This window comes from Beta vulgaris, chromosome 5 (assembly GCF_026745355.1).
Source record: "Beta vulgaris subsp. vulgaris cultivar EL10 chromosome 5, EL10.2, whole genome shotgun sequence".
Taxonomy (NCBI): domain Eukaryota; kingdom Viridiplantae; phylum Streptophyta; class Magnoliopsida; order Caryophyllales; family Amaranthaceae; genus Beta; species Beta vulgaris.
The window spans coordinates 48,474,803-48,494,113 of NC_079206.1; the positions used below are offsets into that span (position 1 = coordinate 48,474,803).

Below are 19,311 nucleotides of genomic sequence, written 5' to 3' on the forward strand. Positions count from 1 at the left end.
ACGTGAAATAGCTGACATTATGGAATCTAATACCTCATCCCCTCTCTCATCCAATTCAATAACCCAAACACCCCTGTTTCCTTTATCTCCCCCAACAAATCAGATTTGTGACACAAAACTCTCCCCAAATAAATATTCCTGTCCCTTTCGAAGAGTACAATGACTTTCTTCCACAAGATGCTTTTCCAACCCACGTCACCAACATCGACCCTTTCAACTCTTGGAGTCATTCTCTTGGACCGAACAGTAGCTCATCTTTTTTTAATCCTGATGATGCCTTTTTTCGAGGGGACCCAATCTTTGAGCATTACTCTATAAGTGGCCCTCTTGATTGGGGAGACTTGCAAAATTTTCTGCAAGGACAAAGCTCATCTCTCTCTCCTCAAACCCCTCTTCAAATTCCGGGGTCACATTCTTCTCTTCAGACGGGCTCCTCGAGTTCATTTCATTCGGTAGTGGCGGGCCTTCCCACAACTGAGTTTGCCGACCTTCGAATTTTTCCTATGTGGTCGAATCCTCAAGCACAACAAATGATTAGTCCAGTTGTAGAGGAGAAAGAGCAAGGTAAGCGTAAGTTTGATGAAATTTCTGAGATGTTGGAGGTTGCTCCAAAAAGTAAAGAGGAGTTGGTGGATGTTCCTGTCATCTGCTGTGATGATGTGCCTCAGACTAATTCGGGTATAAAGATTGATGTTAAGCTGGATGCAAAAACTAATGTGGAAGCTAAACCCAAGTCATCTTCTATGAAAGTTCAGAATGAGGAGGGTGATATTCAGGTTACTCTGGTTAGTAATGTTAAGAGGCCCAAGGAGAATATTAAGCTTTTTTCTGGAAAGAAGGCCGAGGCCCAAGTTGTGAGTGATGCGAGTTTGAAGCCAGATCTGCCGGGTTCCGGTGGGATGCCTAAGAAAGTTACGGGGCGCCCTCCTAGGCCCAAAAGGGTGGTGGTTCAAGCATTACTATGTGAGAAAAAAAGGAAGTTTGAGGAATTTGAGCCTTTGATCGAAGAATTTATCAATGAGGTGACTCTGGATTTGCACAAGTGGGTTGCGGATAAAAGGCAGGAGATTTTGCACAAATTCAAAAAGTTCAAGTATCGAGCTTTCTTCGGAGATGATGGCCTCGAGACTGGGCCTAAGCAGTCTCCGGAGGCCCCATGAAGATTATGGCATGGAATTGTAGGGGATTGAGGACGGCGGACTCCCCTACGATTCCTTTCCTTCACTGGATGGTCCGCAAATTTTCACCTCAAGTCCTTTTTCTGTCAGAAACCAAATCTAATGAATCATCTATTAACCAGTTAGCTATGTATTTAGGTTTCTCTAGTGCAGCCACCGTTGAACCCATAAATAACGCAGGTGGTCTGGCTTTATTTTGGTGTAATGATGTAAAAATAGATGTCAGTAGCAGCTCCTAATCATTTTGCCTGTATTATCAACGATGTAGTTGATAAAGATATATATAAATGGAACCTTATTTTGCTGTATGGATCGCCGTATATAGAGTCAAGGAACGATGTCGGGAAAGAATAACCCAATGCTTACATCAAAACCCACTTGATAGCCTCGTGATGGGAGATTTTAATCAGGTAGAGTTCCTAAATCAAAAATGGGCGGACCGATCACATACCAGGGAAAGAAGATTTTACTTTATGGAGAAGCAACATGGGGCTATCAGAGTTGAACTTTCAGGGACAGTCATTCACTTGGTGTAACAATAGGTTGGGCAATGATAGGATTTATGAGAGGTTGGATAGAGCTTATGCTACTAAAAACTGGATGCATAATTATTCGGAAGCCACAGTGTTAAATCTCCCTATCTTAGTATCCGATCATAGTCCTATCATCATGATTACTTCACCATTAACCGTAAGAAGGAAATCACCAATAAAAATGGAGGCCTGGTGTCTTGGGTTTGAAGAGATTGCGAATATCATAGCTAGTCAATGGCAACAACAGGTTCAGGGATCACCAATGTTCAAATTTGCGCAAAAATGTCGCCAAGTAAGATTTCGTTTATTCAAATGGTGCAAGGAGTTTAAGGCCTCAAATAATACTGCATGGGAAGATTGCTGAAAATGTGGTGAAGCCCAATCTCAATTCCCTAATATCACTGACGGGGAACAAGATGTAAATGCTATTAGGGAGAGCAGAGAAAAATTAGAAATTCAGCTCAAATATTGGCAGCAGAGGGCAAAGAGCAAATGGAAAGCGTGGGAGGATACAAACACTAAGTGGTTCTATAGGAAGGCGAAGCGACGTAGACGTAGAAATGAAATTTTGATGCTTAAAACAGCGGAAGGAAGCTGGATCTCAAAGAAGGATGACATTCATCAGGAACTAACTGACCATTTTACTCGCATATATCAAGGAGTAAGACACAATGAAGAATTTTGGGAAGAACTATCCTCAATTCAAGACCTCATTCCTCGGATATCTGCAGAACACCAGGTTGACCTTGTCAAACCAGTCATGATTGAAGAAGTCAAAAGGGTGGTTTTTGATATGTGGGTAGCCTTAAAGCCCCTGGTCCGGATGGTATTCCTGCTGTGTTCTATCAAAAGTATTGGGGTGTAGTGGGAGAAGATATCTGGCAGGCGGTTTCCCATTTTTTCTCTACAGGTTTCCTTCTCCAGGAGTGGAATTTCACTAATATTTGTCTCATCCCCAAAACGGATAGGCCTGAGGAAGCAGGACAATATCGCCCAATTAGCCTTTGTAATGTGATCTATAAGATCATCTCAAAAATTATCTCTAATAGGCTAAAACCTCTCCTGAAGAGCACAGTCTCCCCTTTTCAAAATGCGTTTGTACCTGGTCGACTCATGTCAGACAATTGTCTCATTGCCCATGAGCTAATTAATAGTATCAAACAGCGGACTAAGGGGAGGCAATCAATTGCAGCTCTGAAGATTGACATGTTTAAAGCCTACGACAAGGTTGATTGGGATTTTTTAGCATGGCTGCTGGACTGTATGGGAATCCCTCCCCTTTGCCGTCACTGGATCATGCAATGCGTCACCACCATCTCATACTCGCTTCTCATAAACGGAGAACCATCAAAAAGATTCAAACCCTCGTGTGGCCTCAGACAGGGAGATCCTCTTTCCTCATATCTCTTCATACTGGTTATGGATGTTCTTTCTAGACTTCTATCTAAAGGGATGGGTGATAACATTTTTCAAGGGATCCGCCCTTCTAGAACAGGACCTCCTGTGTCTCATCTTTTCTTTGCATATGACTCATTGATTTTCTTTAAGGCGACTCCGGAAGCGTGCGAAGGTGTCAAGAATATCCTTGCCAAGTTCAGCAGGTTATCATCAGGCGAGGTTATTAACTATCATAAATCCCTCATCATTTTTAGCCCTAATACAGATTGTGACAGCCGTCAGCGTATGAGATTGATAATAGGTACTCCTTCAGCGGAGACGATCGAGAAATACCTAGGGTGTAACATTGAGGTGAACGGGAAAAACTCGAGACAATTCCTGCCTTTAGTCGAGAAAGTAGAGCAACGGATCTCAAGCTGGCACCACTTATCCCTCTCTATAGCAGGTCGGATCCTGCTCATTAATGGTATCCTATCTATGCTGAGCCTGAATATCCTCAGCGTCTTCCTGCTTCCGAAGACTACAACAGATAAATTGAATTCGATTTTCGCAAGATTCTTATGGGCTGGATCCCGGAAGTCAAAACCAATATTCTGGAAAAGTAGGGCTTCCATTGAGCTGCCCAAAGGAGGAGGAGGGCTAGGGATCAGAAATGTTCATTTGTTTAATAAAGCTCTCCTTACAAAGCAGGTTTTCAGAATTCACACTGAAAGTCACTCGTTGATTTCCCAGTTTTACTATGCCAAATATAAAGCTTCCCCGGTGAATGCCGTTTTAAGAAAGAAAAAGCTGGGCAGAGTATCTTGGGGTTTCCGAGGTCTCTGTAGATCGGTACAAGATTGTTCAGAAGGCTTTACAATGCAAATCGGCAATGGGTCCGACACAAGCGTCTTCGAGGATAAATGGGTGAAAGGGGATCCGATTAAGCCCAAATAGGGGATAAATTTGGAAGCTCTCGGGATAAGGAGAGTCAATGATTTAATAAACCCTCAACAGCAAACTTGGAATTCATCCCTCATTCGAAGTGTTTTTGATCCGGCTACTTCGTTCAGAATTTTCTCCATACATATCCCAAAGGAAAGTTTTAATGATCGGTATGTGTGAAGTGAATCGAAAGTAGGATATTTGAGGGTCAAGGATGTGTACGCCTTCTATCTGCGACAAAGGGGCGAATTGAATCTGACTCAAATGACAGAAGATTTTGGAGTAAATTTTGGGCTTCGGACATTATCCCCAAGTGGAAACTGTTTGTCTGGCGGTTTATTCAAAAAGCTCTTGCACTTAACTCCAATCTGCTAAAAAGAAATATCCCTGTTCAAGAGAACTGTTATTTGTGCATGTTAGATAAGGAAGATGAGAATCACCTGTTTAGAGACTGCCCCATCTCTTCGTGGGTGTGGTCGTCCTCCTTTTTGGGCATTAACACTTCGTCGAGCAGAAATATCCCTATGAGGGATTGGGTACAAAATTTCCTTAAGCTATTCTGGAAGGAAGATGGAACTCAATCGTATCGAGTCAAGGAATTTATAGCCACCCTCTGGGCTATTTGGATCCACAGGAATAACATAGTTTTCAGAAATCTTCACGAGGACCCAACATTTATACTTCGGAGAAAGGAAGGTCTACTTAAGGAGTGTGAGGAGGGTAAAAAGACGAGGGAAGCGACCTCAAATTCATCCAAATCTTGTACGGGAAACCCGGCAGTTTTGCTTCAATCAGTGGAGTTTAGCCACTTGGATTGGTAAGTCATGGTAGTAGATGGAGCGTGGAAAAAGAAGAAAGGAAGTCACCCCCGGGCAGGCATTGGATGGTCCGTGTCGTTGCAAGGAACGACTGTTTTTGAGGGTAATAAAATGATTATAGCCTCGTCTTCGCTCCAAGCGGAAGCGTACGCTCTATACGAAGGACTTGGTGAGGCTCTAAGGAAAGGACTTCGGAAAATTCAGATTCTCTCGGACTCCAAGAACTTAATCCAAAATATAGGCAGTAAAGCTCAAGATTTTGAAATCGCTTCTCTAATCCATGACATCCGAACCATGCAAAGGAAATTCGACCAATGTATATTTAGGAAAGTAAGTAGAATAGAAGTTCTTCCAGCTCATAAGTTAGCGGTAGCTGCTAGGCAGGGTAAGATTAGTAGTTAACTTTTGTCTGTTTGTTCTTGTCGCTAAAAAAAAAAGAAGAAAAAACTCTCATAGGACTTTCCGTACGATGCATTATCTCTCTAACCAAGGCTTTCACCGGCGATTCACCTCTAACACTACTATGTTTGCCTAATCCATAGAGGCATAGACTTCCATAATTTATATTCCCCACAAGTAAATTCCACTGAATATAAATTTACACTACTATGTTTAGCCCTTAGGTGCATTTCATGCAAATCTAGCTTAGACTCTAAAGGGCTCCATGTTATTATCTCATCTAGAGACAGCGATTCAACTAATTCTTGTATCAATAAGGCTTCATCACCTTTCAACTCTACAAGAAGTTCTTCCAGTGAAACAAGTACTTTTTTGAGATCTTGCAACAACGACATAACAGTTGGACATGAGTTTACAGCAGAATTATATGCTCTAATTGAAAATCCAACGCTTAAGCCTTTAACCTTTTGCATCCACAGAACCATGTGGGACAGTTCATTGTGCAAACCATACGACAAGAGGACCATGTTCGATGTGATCTTATCTAATACATAGCCACTATCTTCCATGTCAGCAACACTTTGCAGCATTTCTTGGAAAAATCCTAGCCTTCATTGGGAGGGAGGGAGTTCGAATTCTCTAGAATTTTTAATAAAACTCTACCAGGTAGAGTTGTATATATATTAACCATATATTTTAAAATCAAGGCCACATATTTGTGGAAAGGGGAAAATTAAGAGGTGAATTTTGATGGGAAAAAATAAGAGGGATTTTGGAAAAATAATATATGAGCCATTGATTTTTTATTTAATGGTTGATATTAGTCAAGCTCTATATTGTAGAGTTGTTTTAGAACTCTAGACGATCCAAACACGAGAAGAGATGGGAAAATAAAAAAAAACCACCTTCTATTAAAAGATTTGACCATCTCATCAAAAAAATAACTCATATAATAGGTCCTTTAGAAAGGTCATTTAGGATACTTGATGGAATTTATGAATGGTTTTATTTGAGGGCGTCAAAAGAAAACTTGATAATATGTAGTTTTTTTAAGCGAATATGTAGTTTTCTTTACACAAACTTATTACTTATTAGGTAGTTGATTTCATAAAGTGGATTCTAATAGGTATTGTTTCCTAGAATTTTCTATTATTATATTGTGGTTGGTTTATGTGCGATGTGATTATAGTTTAAAAAAACTAATATGAATCCGGTGCACACTAATTAGTGTGCACCCGATCCATATCACGTGAGTTTATGATAGTGTATATTGATATGATATAGTGTATGTTAAAATGATATAGTGTATGTTAAAATAATATAGTGTATATTAAAATGATATAGTGTATGTTACAGTGATATAGTGTATGTTAAAATGATATAGTGTATGTTAAAATGATATAGTGTATATTAAAATGATATAGTGTATGTTACAGTGATATAGTGTATGTTAAAGTGATATAATGTATGTTATAATGATATAGTGTATGTTAAAATGATATAGTGTATGTTAAGGTGATATAGTGTGTGTTAAAATGATATAGTGTGTGTTACAATGATATAGTGTATGTTAAAGTGATATAGTGTATGTTAAAGTGATATAGTGTGTGTTCAAATGATATAGTGTGTGTTACAATGATATAGTGTATGTTAAAGTGATATAGTGTATGTTAAAGTGATATAGGGTGTGTTGAAGTGATATAGTGTATGTATGTTATAATGATATAATGTATGTTAAAATGATATAGTGTATGTTAAAGTGATATAACGGGTCACATGCCTGGACCTGGTCCACATACACTATTTTTAGTGTGAACCGGGTCCACGCAAGTCGGATTGATTATAGTTTTAGAAGATCCTCCATTTATACATGTGTAATATCGATCGGTATCGAATAGGTACCAAATTGCTCTTAGATGAGTACCAAAAACAAATGCATTTTTGTACCAAAAAAAATGTTTTAAAACTGAAAAAAGATTCTATTAATACCCAAACCTCTAATAAGTGGTACTTATTTCGTTGATCTTTAATATCTTTCATTATATATCAATAAAAATTATAACAATTGAATATCTATAAAATAATAATTGGAACAAATTAAAGAACACGCCAGATGACTATATTTTTGAGTAAAACTTAAATAATACAAAGCGAGTATCATTCTAGCTAGCATCAATATCATTTGGAAATTGTTTGAGTTTCATTGAATTATTATATATATTTTTGGGTACGAAATGGAGTGTACCGTGCGACATCGAACATATTTACGACTATCACAGCTCATAGTTTTACATTATGTTCAAGCATATATTATTTTTTTCCGAGGAGATATTCAAGCATATGTTGTAAGCATAATAATAACGATTCTGAGAAGCAATATGCTTGCCTTAGTAATACTCTCTCCTTTTCTTTTAATTTATACACTCTTTTTTGTGGTCCACTAGCCTTATATGAATGATATGCATGCCAAATAGTTGTCAAGGTTAAATTTATTGCATAATTATATATAGTTTCAATTTATTTGAAAATTTATTTTGATAATCTCTTCTATAGATCATGACAGTAAGCCTAAAAACCTAGTATAATATATAAAATATATATAAAAAAAATCTATTTTTATAAGGGTGATGATAATTTTATTCTAACTGTTACCCAATAACCAGTAATATTAAATTAGCAAGATTAAAGAAAAATAAAAGTTATCCAACAAAATGAAAAAAAGCAAGAGATTACAAAGAAATAAAACCAAGCACGTCTAAAAATAAAAAAGGGGAGAAAAAACCCTGACAATAATTTTGTGAATTGCTGAAGAATGAAGAGGATAGGAAGAGCGTTCTTATTCTTTTTAGTCTCTCTCTTTGTTTTAAGTTATGATAGAGACTTTTAGAGGTTTTATATTGTTTTTTTCAATTGAAGTAATTAGTTGCCTCTTTTTTTCTTTTTTCTTTTCTCTTGAATTGAACATTGTTCAATTTTGTTGAATCTCGTTAACTTCTAATTCGTTTTTAATCTGTTCATCCAATCAAGTTCCAAACCTTTTTGGGCCTTCTATCCTATATCTTGCAGACTAATCTTAGTGATAAAGTGAAATTTAAAAAATGAAAACCATTGTGTTGTTCATACTTTATTCACCCCCTTTTGAGTATCTTGACTTTAATTTCAATATGAAGAAATAATAAGTAGCATATATGTAATGGAAACACTTAGCAAGATAAATCTTGCTCTAACGAAGTACAAAGAGTGACATCTAGCAAAAGTGAAAATGCACATTTGACATAACATCTTCTTTGGGTCTTAAGAGTTTATTAGTTGGATTAACCGGCCTCAACCTAAGTGCTTGGGCTCTATCATCTCAGACCTTCTAATCAAGCAGTTCTATCCTAGTTGAAGTTTAAGTCATTTATGCTTTTGTAATTGTTCTGTAAGAGCGAGTATCACTCAGTTTAGTTTGGTTTATGTTCGTTTGATTGTGATAGGCTATACTTCTGTTTTTTTAATTAATGCAAATTAATCCATTGTAAAAAAAAAAGTGCTTGGGCTCTTAACAAAGTATCGTACGACCTCGAACCCCAAATTAATAGGCTCAAATATGACCCAAACCTAAAAACAACTAACATGAACCCAATACAACTAACCTGATTAACAAGTCTACGAAAAGACTAGATTGTGTAAACGACAATAGCACTCATATAACTTAAAAATGACTTTATACTAGCTAACAGTGGTACAACTAGGGGTGATAATGAGCCTGACAAGCTCGCGAGCAGCTCGAGCTCGGCTCGGTCAAAGCTCGACTCGTTGAAGCTCGGCTCGAGCTCGGCTCGAGACTTAAACGAGCCGAGCCGAGCCGAGCCGAGCTAGGCAAAGCTCGACTCGTAAAGCTCGTGAACAGCTTGAAGGGATTCCAAGTTATAAAAGCATATGAAGGATGAGTTTGTTTATCTTAAACAAAACATGGAGTCTTATTTTGAAATCTTAGCTAGGGAAACCATGTAATAAAAGCATGAGTATAATGATTTTTTTTTTCTTTAACAAAATGTGGAGTCCCGCATTGAAACTTAGCAATGCTAAGAGGGATTCCAAGTTAAAAGCATATGTAGAATGAGTTTGTTTATCTCAAACAAAACATGGAGTCCCACGAAATTTTAGCAATACTAAGAGAGAAACCAAGTTATAAAGCATGAGTATAATGAGTTTGTTTTTCTTTACCAAACCATGGAGTCCCACATTGAAATCTTAGCAATGCTAAGAGGAAAACCAAGTTATAAAATCATATGATGGGTTAGTGAACAAGCTCACCTACTTTGTACTTGACCTATACACTTGGGCCTACCGCCTAAGTATTCCTTTAGTATTGCATGGGCCTACACAGTTGGGCCGAAGTCCAACTTTTACAAATTAAGTTTCGAGTCGAGCCTCGAGTTGAGCTTGGACTTTGTCCTCTCGAGCTCGACGAGCCTCAAGTCGAGCTTGATCCAACCATTTTCCGGTTCGGCTAATTAACACCCCTACCTGAGCCTAGACGAGCTCACGAGCCGAGCTCGAGCCGCAAATTCTAATCACGAGCTCGAGCCGAGGTTGGCTCCCCCAAGCTCGACGAGCTCACAAACCGAGCTGATCCCATGAAAAGTTAAACGAGCTCGAGCCGAGCTAGTACTATTCGGGCTCGGCTCGCTCGATTAACTATAATTTTAGTGCCAACAAATGCACTATAGGTTTAGCAATGACAATATTGGGTTATGGAACCGATAAATTGACATCATATTTATTTTTAGTAGTCGGCCAATCGAACAACAGTAAAACTCTATTCATGTATTCGAGTGTTAACTTATACCTCTTGTCTCAATATAATTCCTCTCTGCTAGCTAGCTTGGTTTATCCACGTCCACTAGAACTTGTGGTTGATATATGGACATTAGTACTCCAAGCTATGGTCAGCATCAAACGTTCACATTACTCCACAATACGGGATCTAAGTCAAGTCCACGAGCAAGGATCCTTGAAAATATTCAAACTCATAATTAATGTAAGTCATCTATGACAATGATCTTAGTAGAATACTATTGCTAATAGTCAATTAAGTAGTCAAAAATGGCTGCTATTAATACTAGTCAATCAACCTTGATTACAAGCAACCTACTAATACTAATACAATTTCAGCATGATCACTTAAAATTTCACTCAAAATTCCACATGTTAGCTTCAACCCTGAATCACACTCCTCTATCTTTCTTTCATTTATGTGATGGCAGGTTTTGCAGTCACAAGTCCTGCAGGTGAAAGCTATAATGGCAAGGTGACTTTGTTTGTGATATTATCTTGTATGATGGCTTCTATGGGGGGAGTGCTGTTTGGCTATGACATTGGGATTTCAGGTTTACCCTTCTTTACCATTTTTGTAGATACTTAAACATTTATTATGTATATGCATTTCTTTCTTTGTTTAGTTCACTTTAAAAACGTCAAAGAATGTATGAGTGCTATACTTATTTGACCACCATATATTTTGTTTGGCTAAAAGATTTGAGGTATCTAAGTTTTAAATATATGAATATGAGATAGGAGAGTGGTGTGTCTCACTTTAATTGAAGTTATGGAATTGTCGCTGCAAACTCACGCGCACATTACAAATATTTAGGTATCAAGCTATCTCTTTTCTTTATTCTCTTCATAAGTTTATGTATTTCCTCATATTTATTTAGGTATTCTCCTTCCCCATATATATTTCCTCTTATACCAGTCAGGCACTCATCCATGTCTTATTTTAGTGGGTTACCTGTTTAAGAGGGCGATTTTATCTTTATCCATTTCCCTTAAAACTGAAAAATGGATACTTAGGGGGTGTTTGGTAAGATTATTGGAAACGGAATCGAAAGGATTTTGATAAGGAGGAGAAATGGAAATAATAACTGTTACCTTTAATAGTTGTTTGGTATCCTAGTGGAATGGAAACAATTGAGAGGTTTATGATTGAGGAAGGAAGCGTGATTTGTTTCCACTAGTTTGATAAGGGTAACAAATGGGGGGATTATGTTTCCCTCCGGTAACGGTATTTGTTACTTAACACTCATACCAAACAATTACAAATGGAAACGCTTATTTGAATCCGTTTCCTACATCAAAAGTTTTCATACCAAACACCCTCTTAATAGTTTTGGGCAAATTTCACACTCAGACTATTTCGCTTGAAAAGGAGATTGATAATTACTCCCTCTATCCTAGATGACTCTTTACACTTTTCTTTTTTACATGTCCTAAAAACTCTTTATACTTCTATTTTGGGATATGACTCACTATTACTTTTGTTGGAATCAAGGCTTGAAAAGCCTTAGCTTCTTTTATTGAAATGTCCCACATTGCTTGGGGTACTTCCTTGTTTTTATATTACCTCCCTCCTTCCTATTATTGAGTTGGTACTTGAGATGATTTTGTGGTGGGATGTTATGTTTGGTTTGAGCTTGCTTTCACACGCGCGTGCCGCCCGCCCAGATCTGCCCATGGGCCTTGGGTGTTGAAGCAAAATTTTACTAAGAAACTCTGCTGAAGCAAAATTTACTAAGAAACCTTGCAAAACCAACTTGATAGGAAAATCAAGAGGGTTAGGTCTGATAGGGGTAGAGAGTATGAGAACTTCTCTTTGAATGACCATTGTGAGAAATTGGGTATCATTCATGAACTTAGTGCTCCCTATGTACCTCAACAAAATGGTATAGCTGAACGGAAAAATAGGTCCTTGAAAAATATGATGAATGCTATGCTTGTAAGTTCTGGGTTGCCTGATGAAATGTGGGGGAAGCAATTCTTTCAGCTTGTCATGTTCTTAACCAAGTACATCACAAAAAGTTAGATAAGACCCCTTATGAACTATGTAAGGGATATCCTCCGAACTTGAGTTTCTTATTGTGTGTGGGGGTGTCTAGCAAAGTTGGGTCCTGACTTAAGAAGTCAAACATTGGACCCAAGACTTTTGATGCTGTGTTTATTGGCTATGCTCATGCTGCTTATAGATTCATGACTTTGAGTGATAGGTCTATTTGTGAATACAGAGATGCTGAGTTTTTTTGAACATGTTTTTCCTTTTAAAAAGGGTGATATTGCATTTGTGCCTTCTTGTTCTTCTCCTGCTGTTGATTTATCTACTTGTTAAACGCATTATGTTGTTCTACCTACTAGTGATATTCCTGCTGATTTGACTTTGAGTAGTATTCAGTTGACATGCATGCTAGTAGTTCTTCTGTTGTAAATGAGCCTAGGAGAAGTAAAAGACCTAGAGTAGCAAAAGACTTTGGTTCTGATTTTGTTACTGCTTTTCTGTCTGAAAGTTCTTGTGTTGACTTGTTGAGTGATGAACTAGTTTATGCTTTCATGATAGAAGAGGACCAAAGACCTTTGAAGAGGCAATGAGATCTGTGGATGCTAGTTTTTGGAAAGAGGCCATTAAGAGCGAGTTAGATTCCATAGTGTCTAACTCTACTTGGGAGTTAACTGACTTACCTAAGGGATCAAAGACCATAGATAGTAAATGGATCTTTAAAAAGAAGTTGAGACCTGATGGAACTATTGAGAGGTTTAAAGCTAGGCTTGTCATTAGGGGCTTCACTCAGAGGAAAGGACTAGATTACTTTGACACTTATTCTCCTGTGACTAAGATAGCCACCATTAGGACCCTGCTAGTTCTTGTCGCTATTTATGACTTAGTTATACATCAGATGGATGTTAAGATGCTTTCCTGAATGGTGACTTAGAGGAGGAGATTTACATGTCTCAACCTGAGGGTTTCTTGGTGCACGGTCAAGAACATAAAGTGTGTAAGTTGAGGAATTACTTATATAGTCTCAAACAAGCACCAAAACAATGGTAAAAAATTTGATAGTATTGTTGTGTCAAATGGTTTCATTGTAAACAACTCTGATTCTTTGTGTATTCAAAATTGTAGGATCAGATTGTGTATTATATGTCTTTATGTGGATGACATGCTGATTTTTGGTAACAATTTAAAGGTGGTTAATGATACTAAACTTTTCTTGTCTTCAAAATTTGAGATGAAAGATTTGGGAGAAGTTGATGTGATTTTAGAAGTAAGACTTAAGAAAATCTCCGGTTGCATTTTCCTTAGTAAGACTTAAGAAAAGGTGCTTAAAAAGTTTAATTCCTTTGATGTTGTTCCAGTGAGTTCTCCCTATGATTCTAGTATTCATTTGACCAAGAACTTAGGTGAAAGTGTCTCTCAAAGTGAATATGCGAAAATCATAGGTAGTTTGATGTACCTCATGAACTGTACTCGACCTGACATAGCTTATGCAGTGAGTAGACTTAGTAGATATATCCATAACCCTAATAATAAACACTGGATGCTCTTCATCGTCTTCTCAGATACCTAAAAGGAACTGTTGATTTTTGTCTGCATTACTCTAAATTTCCTGCTGTTCTTGAAGGATTTTGTGATGCAAATTGGGTATCTGGTAATGATGAGACCAGTTCAACTAGTGGCTATGTGTTTCCCTTGGTGGTGGTGCTATATCGTGGAAGTCTTCAAAGCAGACTTGTATAGCACGTTCCATCATGGAGTCTGAGTTCATTGCCCTCGAGTTGGCAGGGCAAGAAGCTGAATGGTTGAGAAATCTGTTGTCTGATGTTCCCTTATGGGGAGGATAAGGTGCACCTGTCTCTCTTCATTGTGATTCTCAAGCAGCCATTGGTGTTGCTAAGAACAGTGTCTATAATGGTAAGAAGAGACACATACGGATCAGACATGGAGTCGTCAAACAACTCCTGAAAAATGGGGTAATTTCTTTGGACTATGTGAGGTTTGAAAGAAATCTTGCAGACCCCTTTACTAAGGGGTTATCTAGGAGAGTCGTCCTAGAGTCGTCTAGAAAGCCCATTGGTTGAGATTTTAAGGTGGATACCCGTTTGAGGTCAAACGAAGCCATAAAATCTTAACTTGCACTACATCTCTCATCCCTATGACACATGGTAGTGCTTTTAATCCATATCCTTTTGGTGCGCTAATGAGATGCACTTGATGAATTTACATTGAGAGGTTGAGCTTTTGCTATTAATAGTTCCATATCCCTTCGGGGTGGTGTTATTGAGAAACACTTGATGGACTACCTACGTAAGTGTGGAGGTTAAGCCGCCTTCTATGAAAGACTGGGTTGTCTTTCTAGAGCACTTATTAGACCCAAGGAATGCGCATGGCTATAAAATGCTTGTGATGTATCGCGGAGATTGCACGATCTTAAGGTAGGTATGTGTTGCGGGGGTCTCAACAGAACTCTAGTGAGTTCAAGAGAAATTCACTCACTATATAGTAAGTTGTTGCCTCATTTCACTATGCACTAATTCAACTCGAAAGATATTGATGCTTAAGTACTTTCCTTTCCTTACCCAGAAATTTCTTTTGCTTTTCAAAGCCTTTGTGGGGGATTGTTGGAATCAAGGCTTGAAAATCCTTAGCTTCTTTTATTGAAATGTCCCACATTGCTTGTGGGAGGGAATACTTCCTTGTTTTTATATTCCCTCCCTCCTTCCTATTATTGAGTTGGTACTTGAGATGTTTTTGTGGTTGGATGTCATGTTTGGTTTGGGCTTGCTATCACACACCCGCCCGCCCGGACCGGGCCAGGGCCATGGGCCTTGGGCTTTAGGCTTTGGGGAATAAATTTAACTTAACTAACTTTTTAGACTCGGGTTGAGCGCGTGTGTGACTGATGAAGATTTGTAACGTTTTGACCGTTACTAGTTTAATGGCAATCCCATAATATTCTCCCTATTTACTGCCTTCTGTTTTTTGGCCTGATTTACTCCTATAAAATCGATGCTTCCTGATCAGTTCAAGACACACAAAACATTCTCTTCTCCTCCTTCTCTTCTCTCTCTTTCCTGGGTTTATGCTATTTTCCATGTCTATACTGCTAGTGGTGGCAGTTTTAGGCTGCTGTGTTAACCTTGGCGAGCTTTCCGGCCAGATCGATTACCACCGTTGTCGAGCCGTAATTGCTTTCAAGTTAGTGGTCTCCTACCACGACACAACCTCGAAATTAGTGTTCATTTGCCATGGCGATTGTCAGTTTCTAACAACTTTAATCATTTTACCTTTTAAGTATTGGCCCACAATGTCTCTTCTCCAAATAAAATAATACCACTCTTATTATCTACCAACTCTAACCATGACCCATATTCTCTCTCCTTAAAATAAAATACTACTACTTTTACTAACTACTAAGTCCTATCACATCTACTTTTCAATAAATAACAATTGATAACCAAACCACAACTTATCATCTAAAACTATGTGACTTGATAAGTGTCAAGAGTATTGTGGGACGGAGGGAGTAACTTACAATTCTTGGCAAAATAAATGAGCGAAATAAAGTGCAAAATAAAGACATAACACATGACAAATTTACGTGGAAACTCTCTAAATAGGGAGAAAACCACTGGAGAATTAGTGCTCTGCCAATCCACTATAATAATATCAATTTGCGGTACAAGTATACTGATTTTGCTTGTTTGACAGGACGAGCAACTCATGTTTTCGAGAGAAAGAGATGGTAAATTAAGAATATAAAAGAAAAATAGCGGAGAGAGTGAGGCAAAATATAGTTTTTAGGGGTATGAGCGAGTGGCAGAAAGTTTATCTATTTTGCATGGTTTACAATAGAAGTACTTATAGTTGGAAGAATAACGGTTTAAGCAAAATCTGTCAAATGTGCTGCAACTTGTTAGCCTCTTAACAGTTTGCCAACTGATTTGACCATTGGCTTACTGTTTGCCTCTTCCTCCACTTGCCATTATTTTAGGAACAACCTACCATCATTTTAGTAGCTGCCACAACAACCTGCCACATTGGCAACCTGCTTCCATCTTCAAACTAATTGCCTGCTGCCAAGTGGCGGTGCAGAATAATTATATTATTGTCAATGATTGATTGTCATGTGGACTGAAATTTTACCCCATAACACTTACACCAAACATGCCCAAGAACAACCAACTTTTAGAGATTGGATAGATCCCCAAGCCCAAACTACAGGCTTTCCATCGGGCCTGAGATGTTGGACCGTGATCCAGGCTGGATCAAGCTAAAGATTTGATTAAGGTTGAGCCACCCCTCCCACAAAGGCCCAGTCAATCATACTGCCCAAATCAGGGAAAAAGTACAAAGGGGAAAAAAAGTAACTCAATTGCTGACTTCATTAAGGAACTAAATTGATTCATAATAAAAAGAATAGAAAAACTGTGTTTAATTTAATTTGTTATAACGATTTCTAATCATGTCTCAGTAATTATTAATAAACTATGTTAAACTAAAATTTGTAGGTGGAGTAACATCAATGGAGCCATTCCTAAGCAAATTCTTCCCAAAAGTGTATGTTAAGATGAAGGAAGACACGAAAGTTAGCAACTACTGCAAATTTAACAGTCAATTGTTGACTTCATTTACATCATCTCTTTATGTTGCTGGCCTTGTTGCTTCCATCTTTGCCTCACCCATCACCAAAGCGTACGGCCGCAAGCCATCCATTATAATTGCAGGTTTAGCATTTTTGGCTGGATCAGCCTTTGGTGGTGCTGCCCTCAATATCTACATGCTTATACTCGGCCGCCTTTTGCTTGGTGTTGGAGTTGGCTTCGCTAATCAGGTAAACCACACTAACTTATCGTTATATCAAACGACGACTAAAGCTTGAACTAGTGCTAAAGATTTGGTCTCATGATCATCAAACTCGACTAGGTCTCTCTAGAGACGAGGTTTCCCTTATCCTCCTCTTCCAATCAATAACATTAAAGTTTTGAGTTTTATATGTGCATATATTTAGTGGGAGTTGGAACTTTAACTCGTATTTTGTAGATTTTGCTTATTTCAGTGTAGCTGGATTTAGAGTTGAGTGTAATTTATGATATTTTTTAATAGGTTAGGATGAATTTTCTATCCATCAAGCATGTCTTACTATTTGGAATGTACTCTAGTATTGACTTTTCATGGGCTTTCAAAATGTCAAGTTATTAGCATTAACTTTAACGTTGCTGAATTTATATTGGGTCATTTATCTATGACGTCTACTAGTTACCAATTGACGTATCTAGAAAATTGTGTTACACAACTGGGATCATTTGTTGATGGATGTTCGTGTAATTGTAATTTAAATAGAACCTTCATTTTCTAGTTCTCATTTACTCTACCTTCCAACTTGCTTGTTGCTCCTCTTCATATCACGTATTGAGAGAAGGAGTGCTATAATTAGCTTAGCGTTTATAATTAATAATGTAGTCTCTGTCAGGTCAAGTTTGGTACGACTTGATATTAATTCATGTAATTTCAAGTTCGGTTATGAGTATCTGTTTAAATATGACATCAATCTTAGAGTTGGCAATTGGCATTGGGTCTTGACTGCAACTTTTGTGCAATTTTTATGCAGTCTGTACCACTATATCTATCAGAAATGGCACCACCAAAGTACAGAGGAGCATTCAACAACAGCTTCCAACTCAGTGTTGGCATTGGCTTCCTAACTGCAACCTTAACGAATGTTGCTACTGAAAAAATCAAAGGCGGATGGGGCTGGCGGTTGTCGCTCGCAACGGCCGCACTCCCTGCTTCCATCTTAACTCTAGGAGCACTTCTTCTCCCTGAAACAGCAAACAGTCTAATCCAAAGAAGCGGCAACAGTAGTACTACTACTATTTCTAACGATCTTCTACATGAAGCAAAGCTCACATTGCAGAGAGTACGCGGTACAACTGATGTTGATGCAGAATTTAACGACCTTATAAATGCGAGCAGCACCATCTCAAAAACAAACAACAATTCATTTTACCAAATCCTACAACGCAAACACCGTCCTCAACTCATAATGTCATTTTTTATACCATTTTTTCAACAAGTAACAGGCATAAATGTTATCTCGTTCTATGCCCCTATACTTTTTCGCACCATAGGCTTTGGCGAAAGTGCATCACTCCTGTCTGCAGTAATGACTGGCGTTGTAGGAATAGGGTCAACTTTCATATCGATGCTAGTCGTGGACAAATTTGGAAGACGAAGTTTGTTCATTTTCGGAGGAGTACAAATGTTGATATGTCAAATAGCAGTTGGGATTGTAATGGCAACACAACTAGGAGATCACGGTGGAATCAAGAATGTGTATGCTTATTTGGTTTTGGTGCTTATTTGTGTTTATGTTGCTGGTTTTGGTTTGTCTTGGGGGCCATTAGGATGGTTAGTACCAAGTGAAATTTTCCAGCTAGAGATAAGATCAGCTGGCCAAAGTATTACTGTGGCTGTTAATTTTGTTTTCACTTTTATTATAGCACAGACTTTTCTAGCTATGCTTTGTTGTTTTAAAGCTGGGATATTCTTCTTTTTTGGTGGGTGGGTTTTGGTCATGACTGGCTTTATATATTTTTTTTTACCAGAGACCAAGAGTATCCCTCTTGAGAAGATGGACCAAATTTGGAGGGATCATTGGTTTTGGAGCAAAATTGTGGGTTGAAATTAGTTGTGGAGTGTATAATTAAAACAGATGAAAGGCAATGATGATTGCAATTAGTATAATGCTTGATGTTTTTGGGTAAAGGTTGCTTAAGGAATCTGTGAATTATGATGAGAAAATTTTGTCAAAAATCACATTTGTAATTGAACAATTTTTTTTAATAAAAAAAACTACCTTCATGAGTATGAGAAAAATTTATTGTAAACGAGCACCGCATTAAATATTTAGTTGTCAATTGCTATCACTGCTGATGTTATTGAAGGTGACAAATACAATAAAATGTTCTATTGAATCGAAGGAGTAATAGAGTGATATTTTGTGAATCTATTATTTCTATGATTGTAATGAATGAATACAATGGAGACGATAAAATTGAACTATATATACATCTCATTTTCCGAGAAGTACATAACTTGTAGATAAGTTACAAATGACAAGCTAAGACAAAGTCTAACAGAAACATTTATGGCTCTAACAAACATTCTACTGAGTTGGCATAAGCACGTGCTAGCAGTGAAGAGAGTAATCTCCAATTCCCCCCCCCCAATCTAGGGGTGTTGGAAGA

The 19,311-nt window shown here is 37.9% G+C and overlaps 1 protein-coding gene across 2 annotated transcripts; it reads left to right on the forward strand.

The window, feature by feature from the left end:
• The first annotated feature begins 10,394 nt into the window (after positions 1–10,394).
• LOC104893852 (hexose carrier protein HEX6) lies at positions 10,395–18,931 on the forward strand. Of its 2 annotated transcripts, none has more exons than XM_010679983.4 (3): positions 10,395–10,625; positions 16,573–16,895; positions 17,673–18,931. In XM_010679983.4, exons 1-3 carry the CDS (start codon positions 10,496–10,498, stop codon positions 18,744–18,746), a joined length of 1,527 nt encoding a protein of 508 aa, XP_010678285.1. In that variant the 5' UTR covers positions 10,395–10,495; the 3' UTR covers positions 18,747–18,931. The 2 variants fall into 2 exon arrangements, with proteins under 2 accessions (XP_010678285.1, XP_048500444.1); XM_048644487.2 differs by lacking the exon at positions 10,395–10,625 and adding an exon at positions 10,646–10,888.
• Positions 18,932–19,311: the final 380 nt, after the last annotated feature.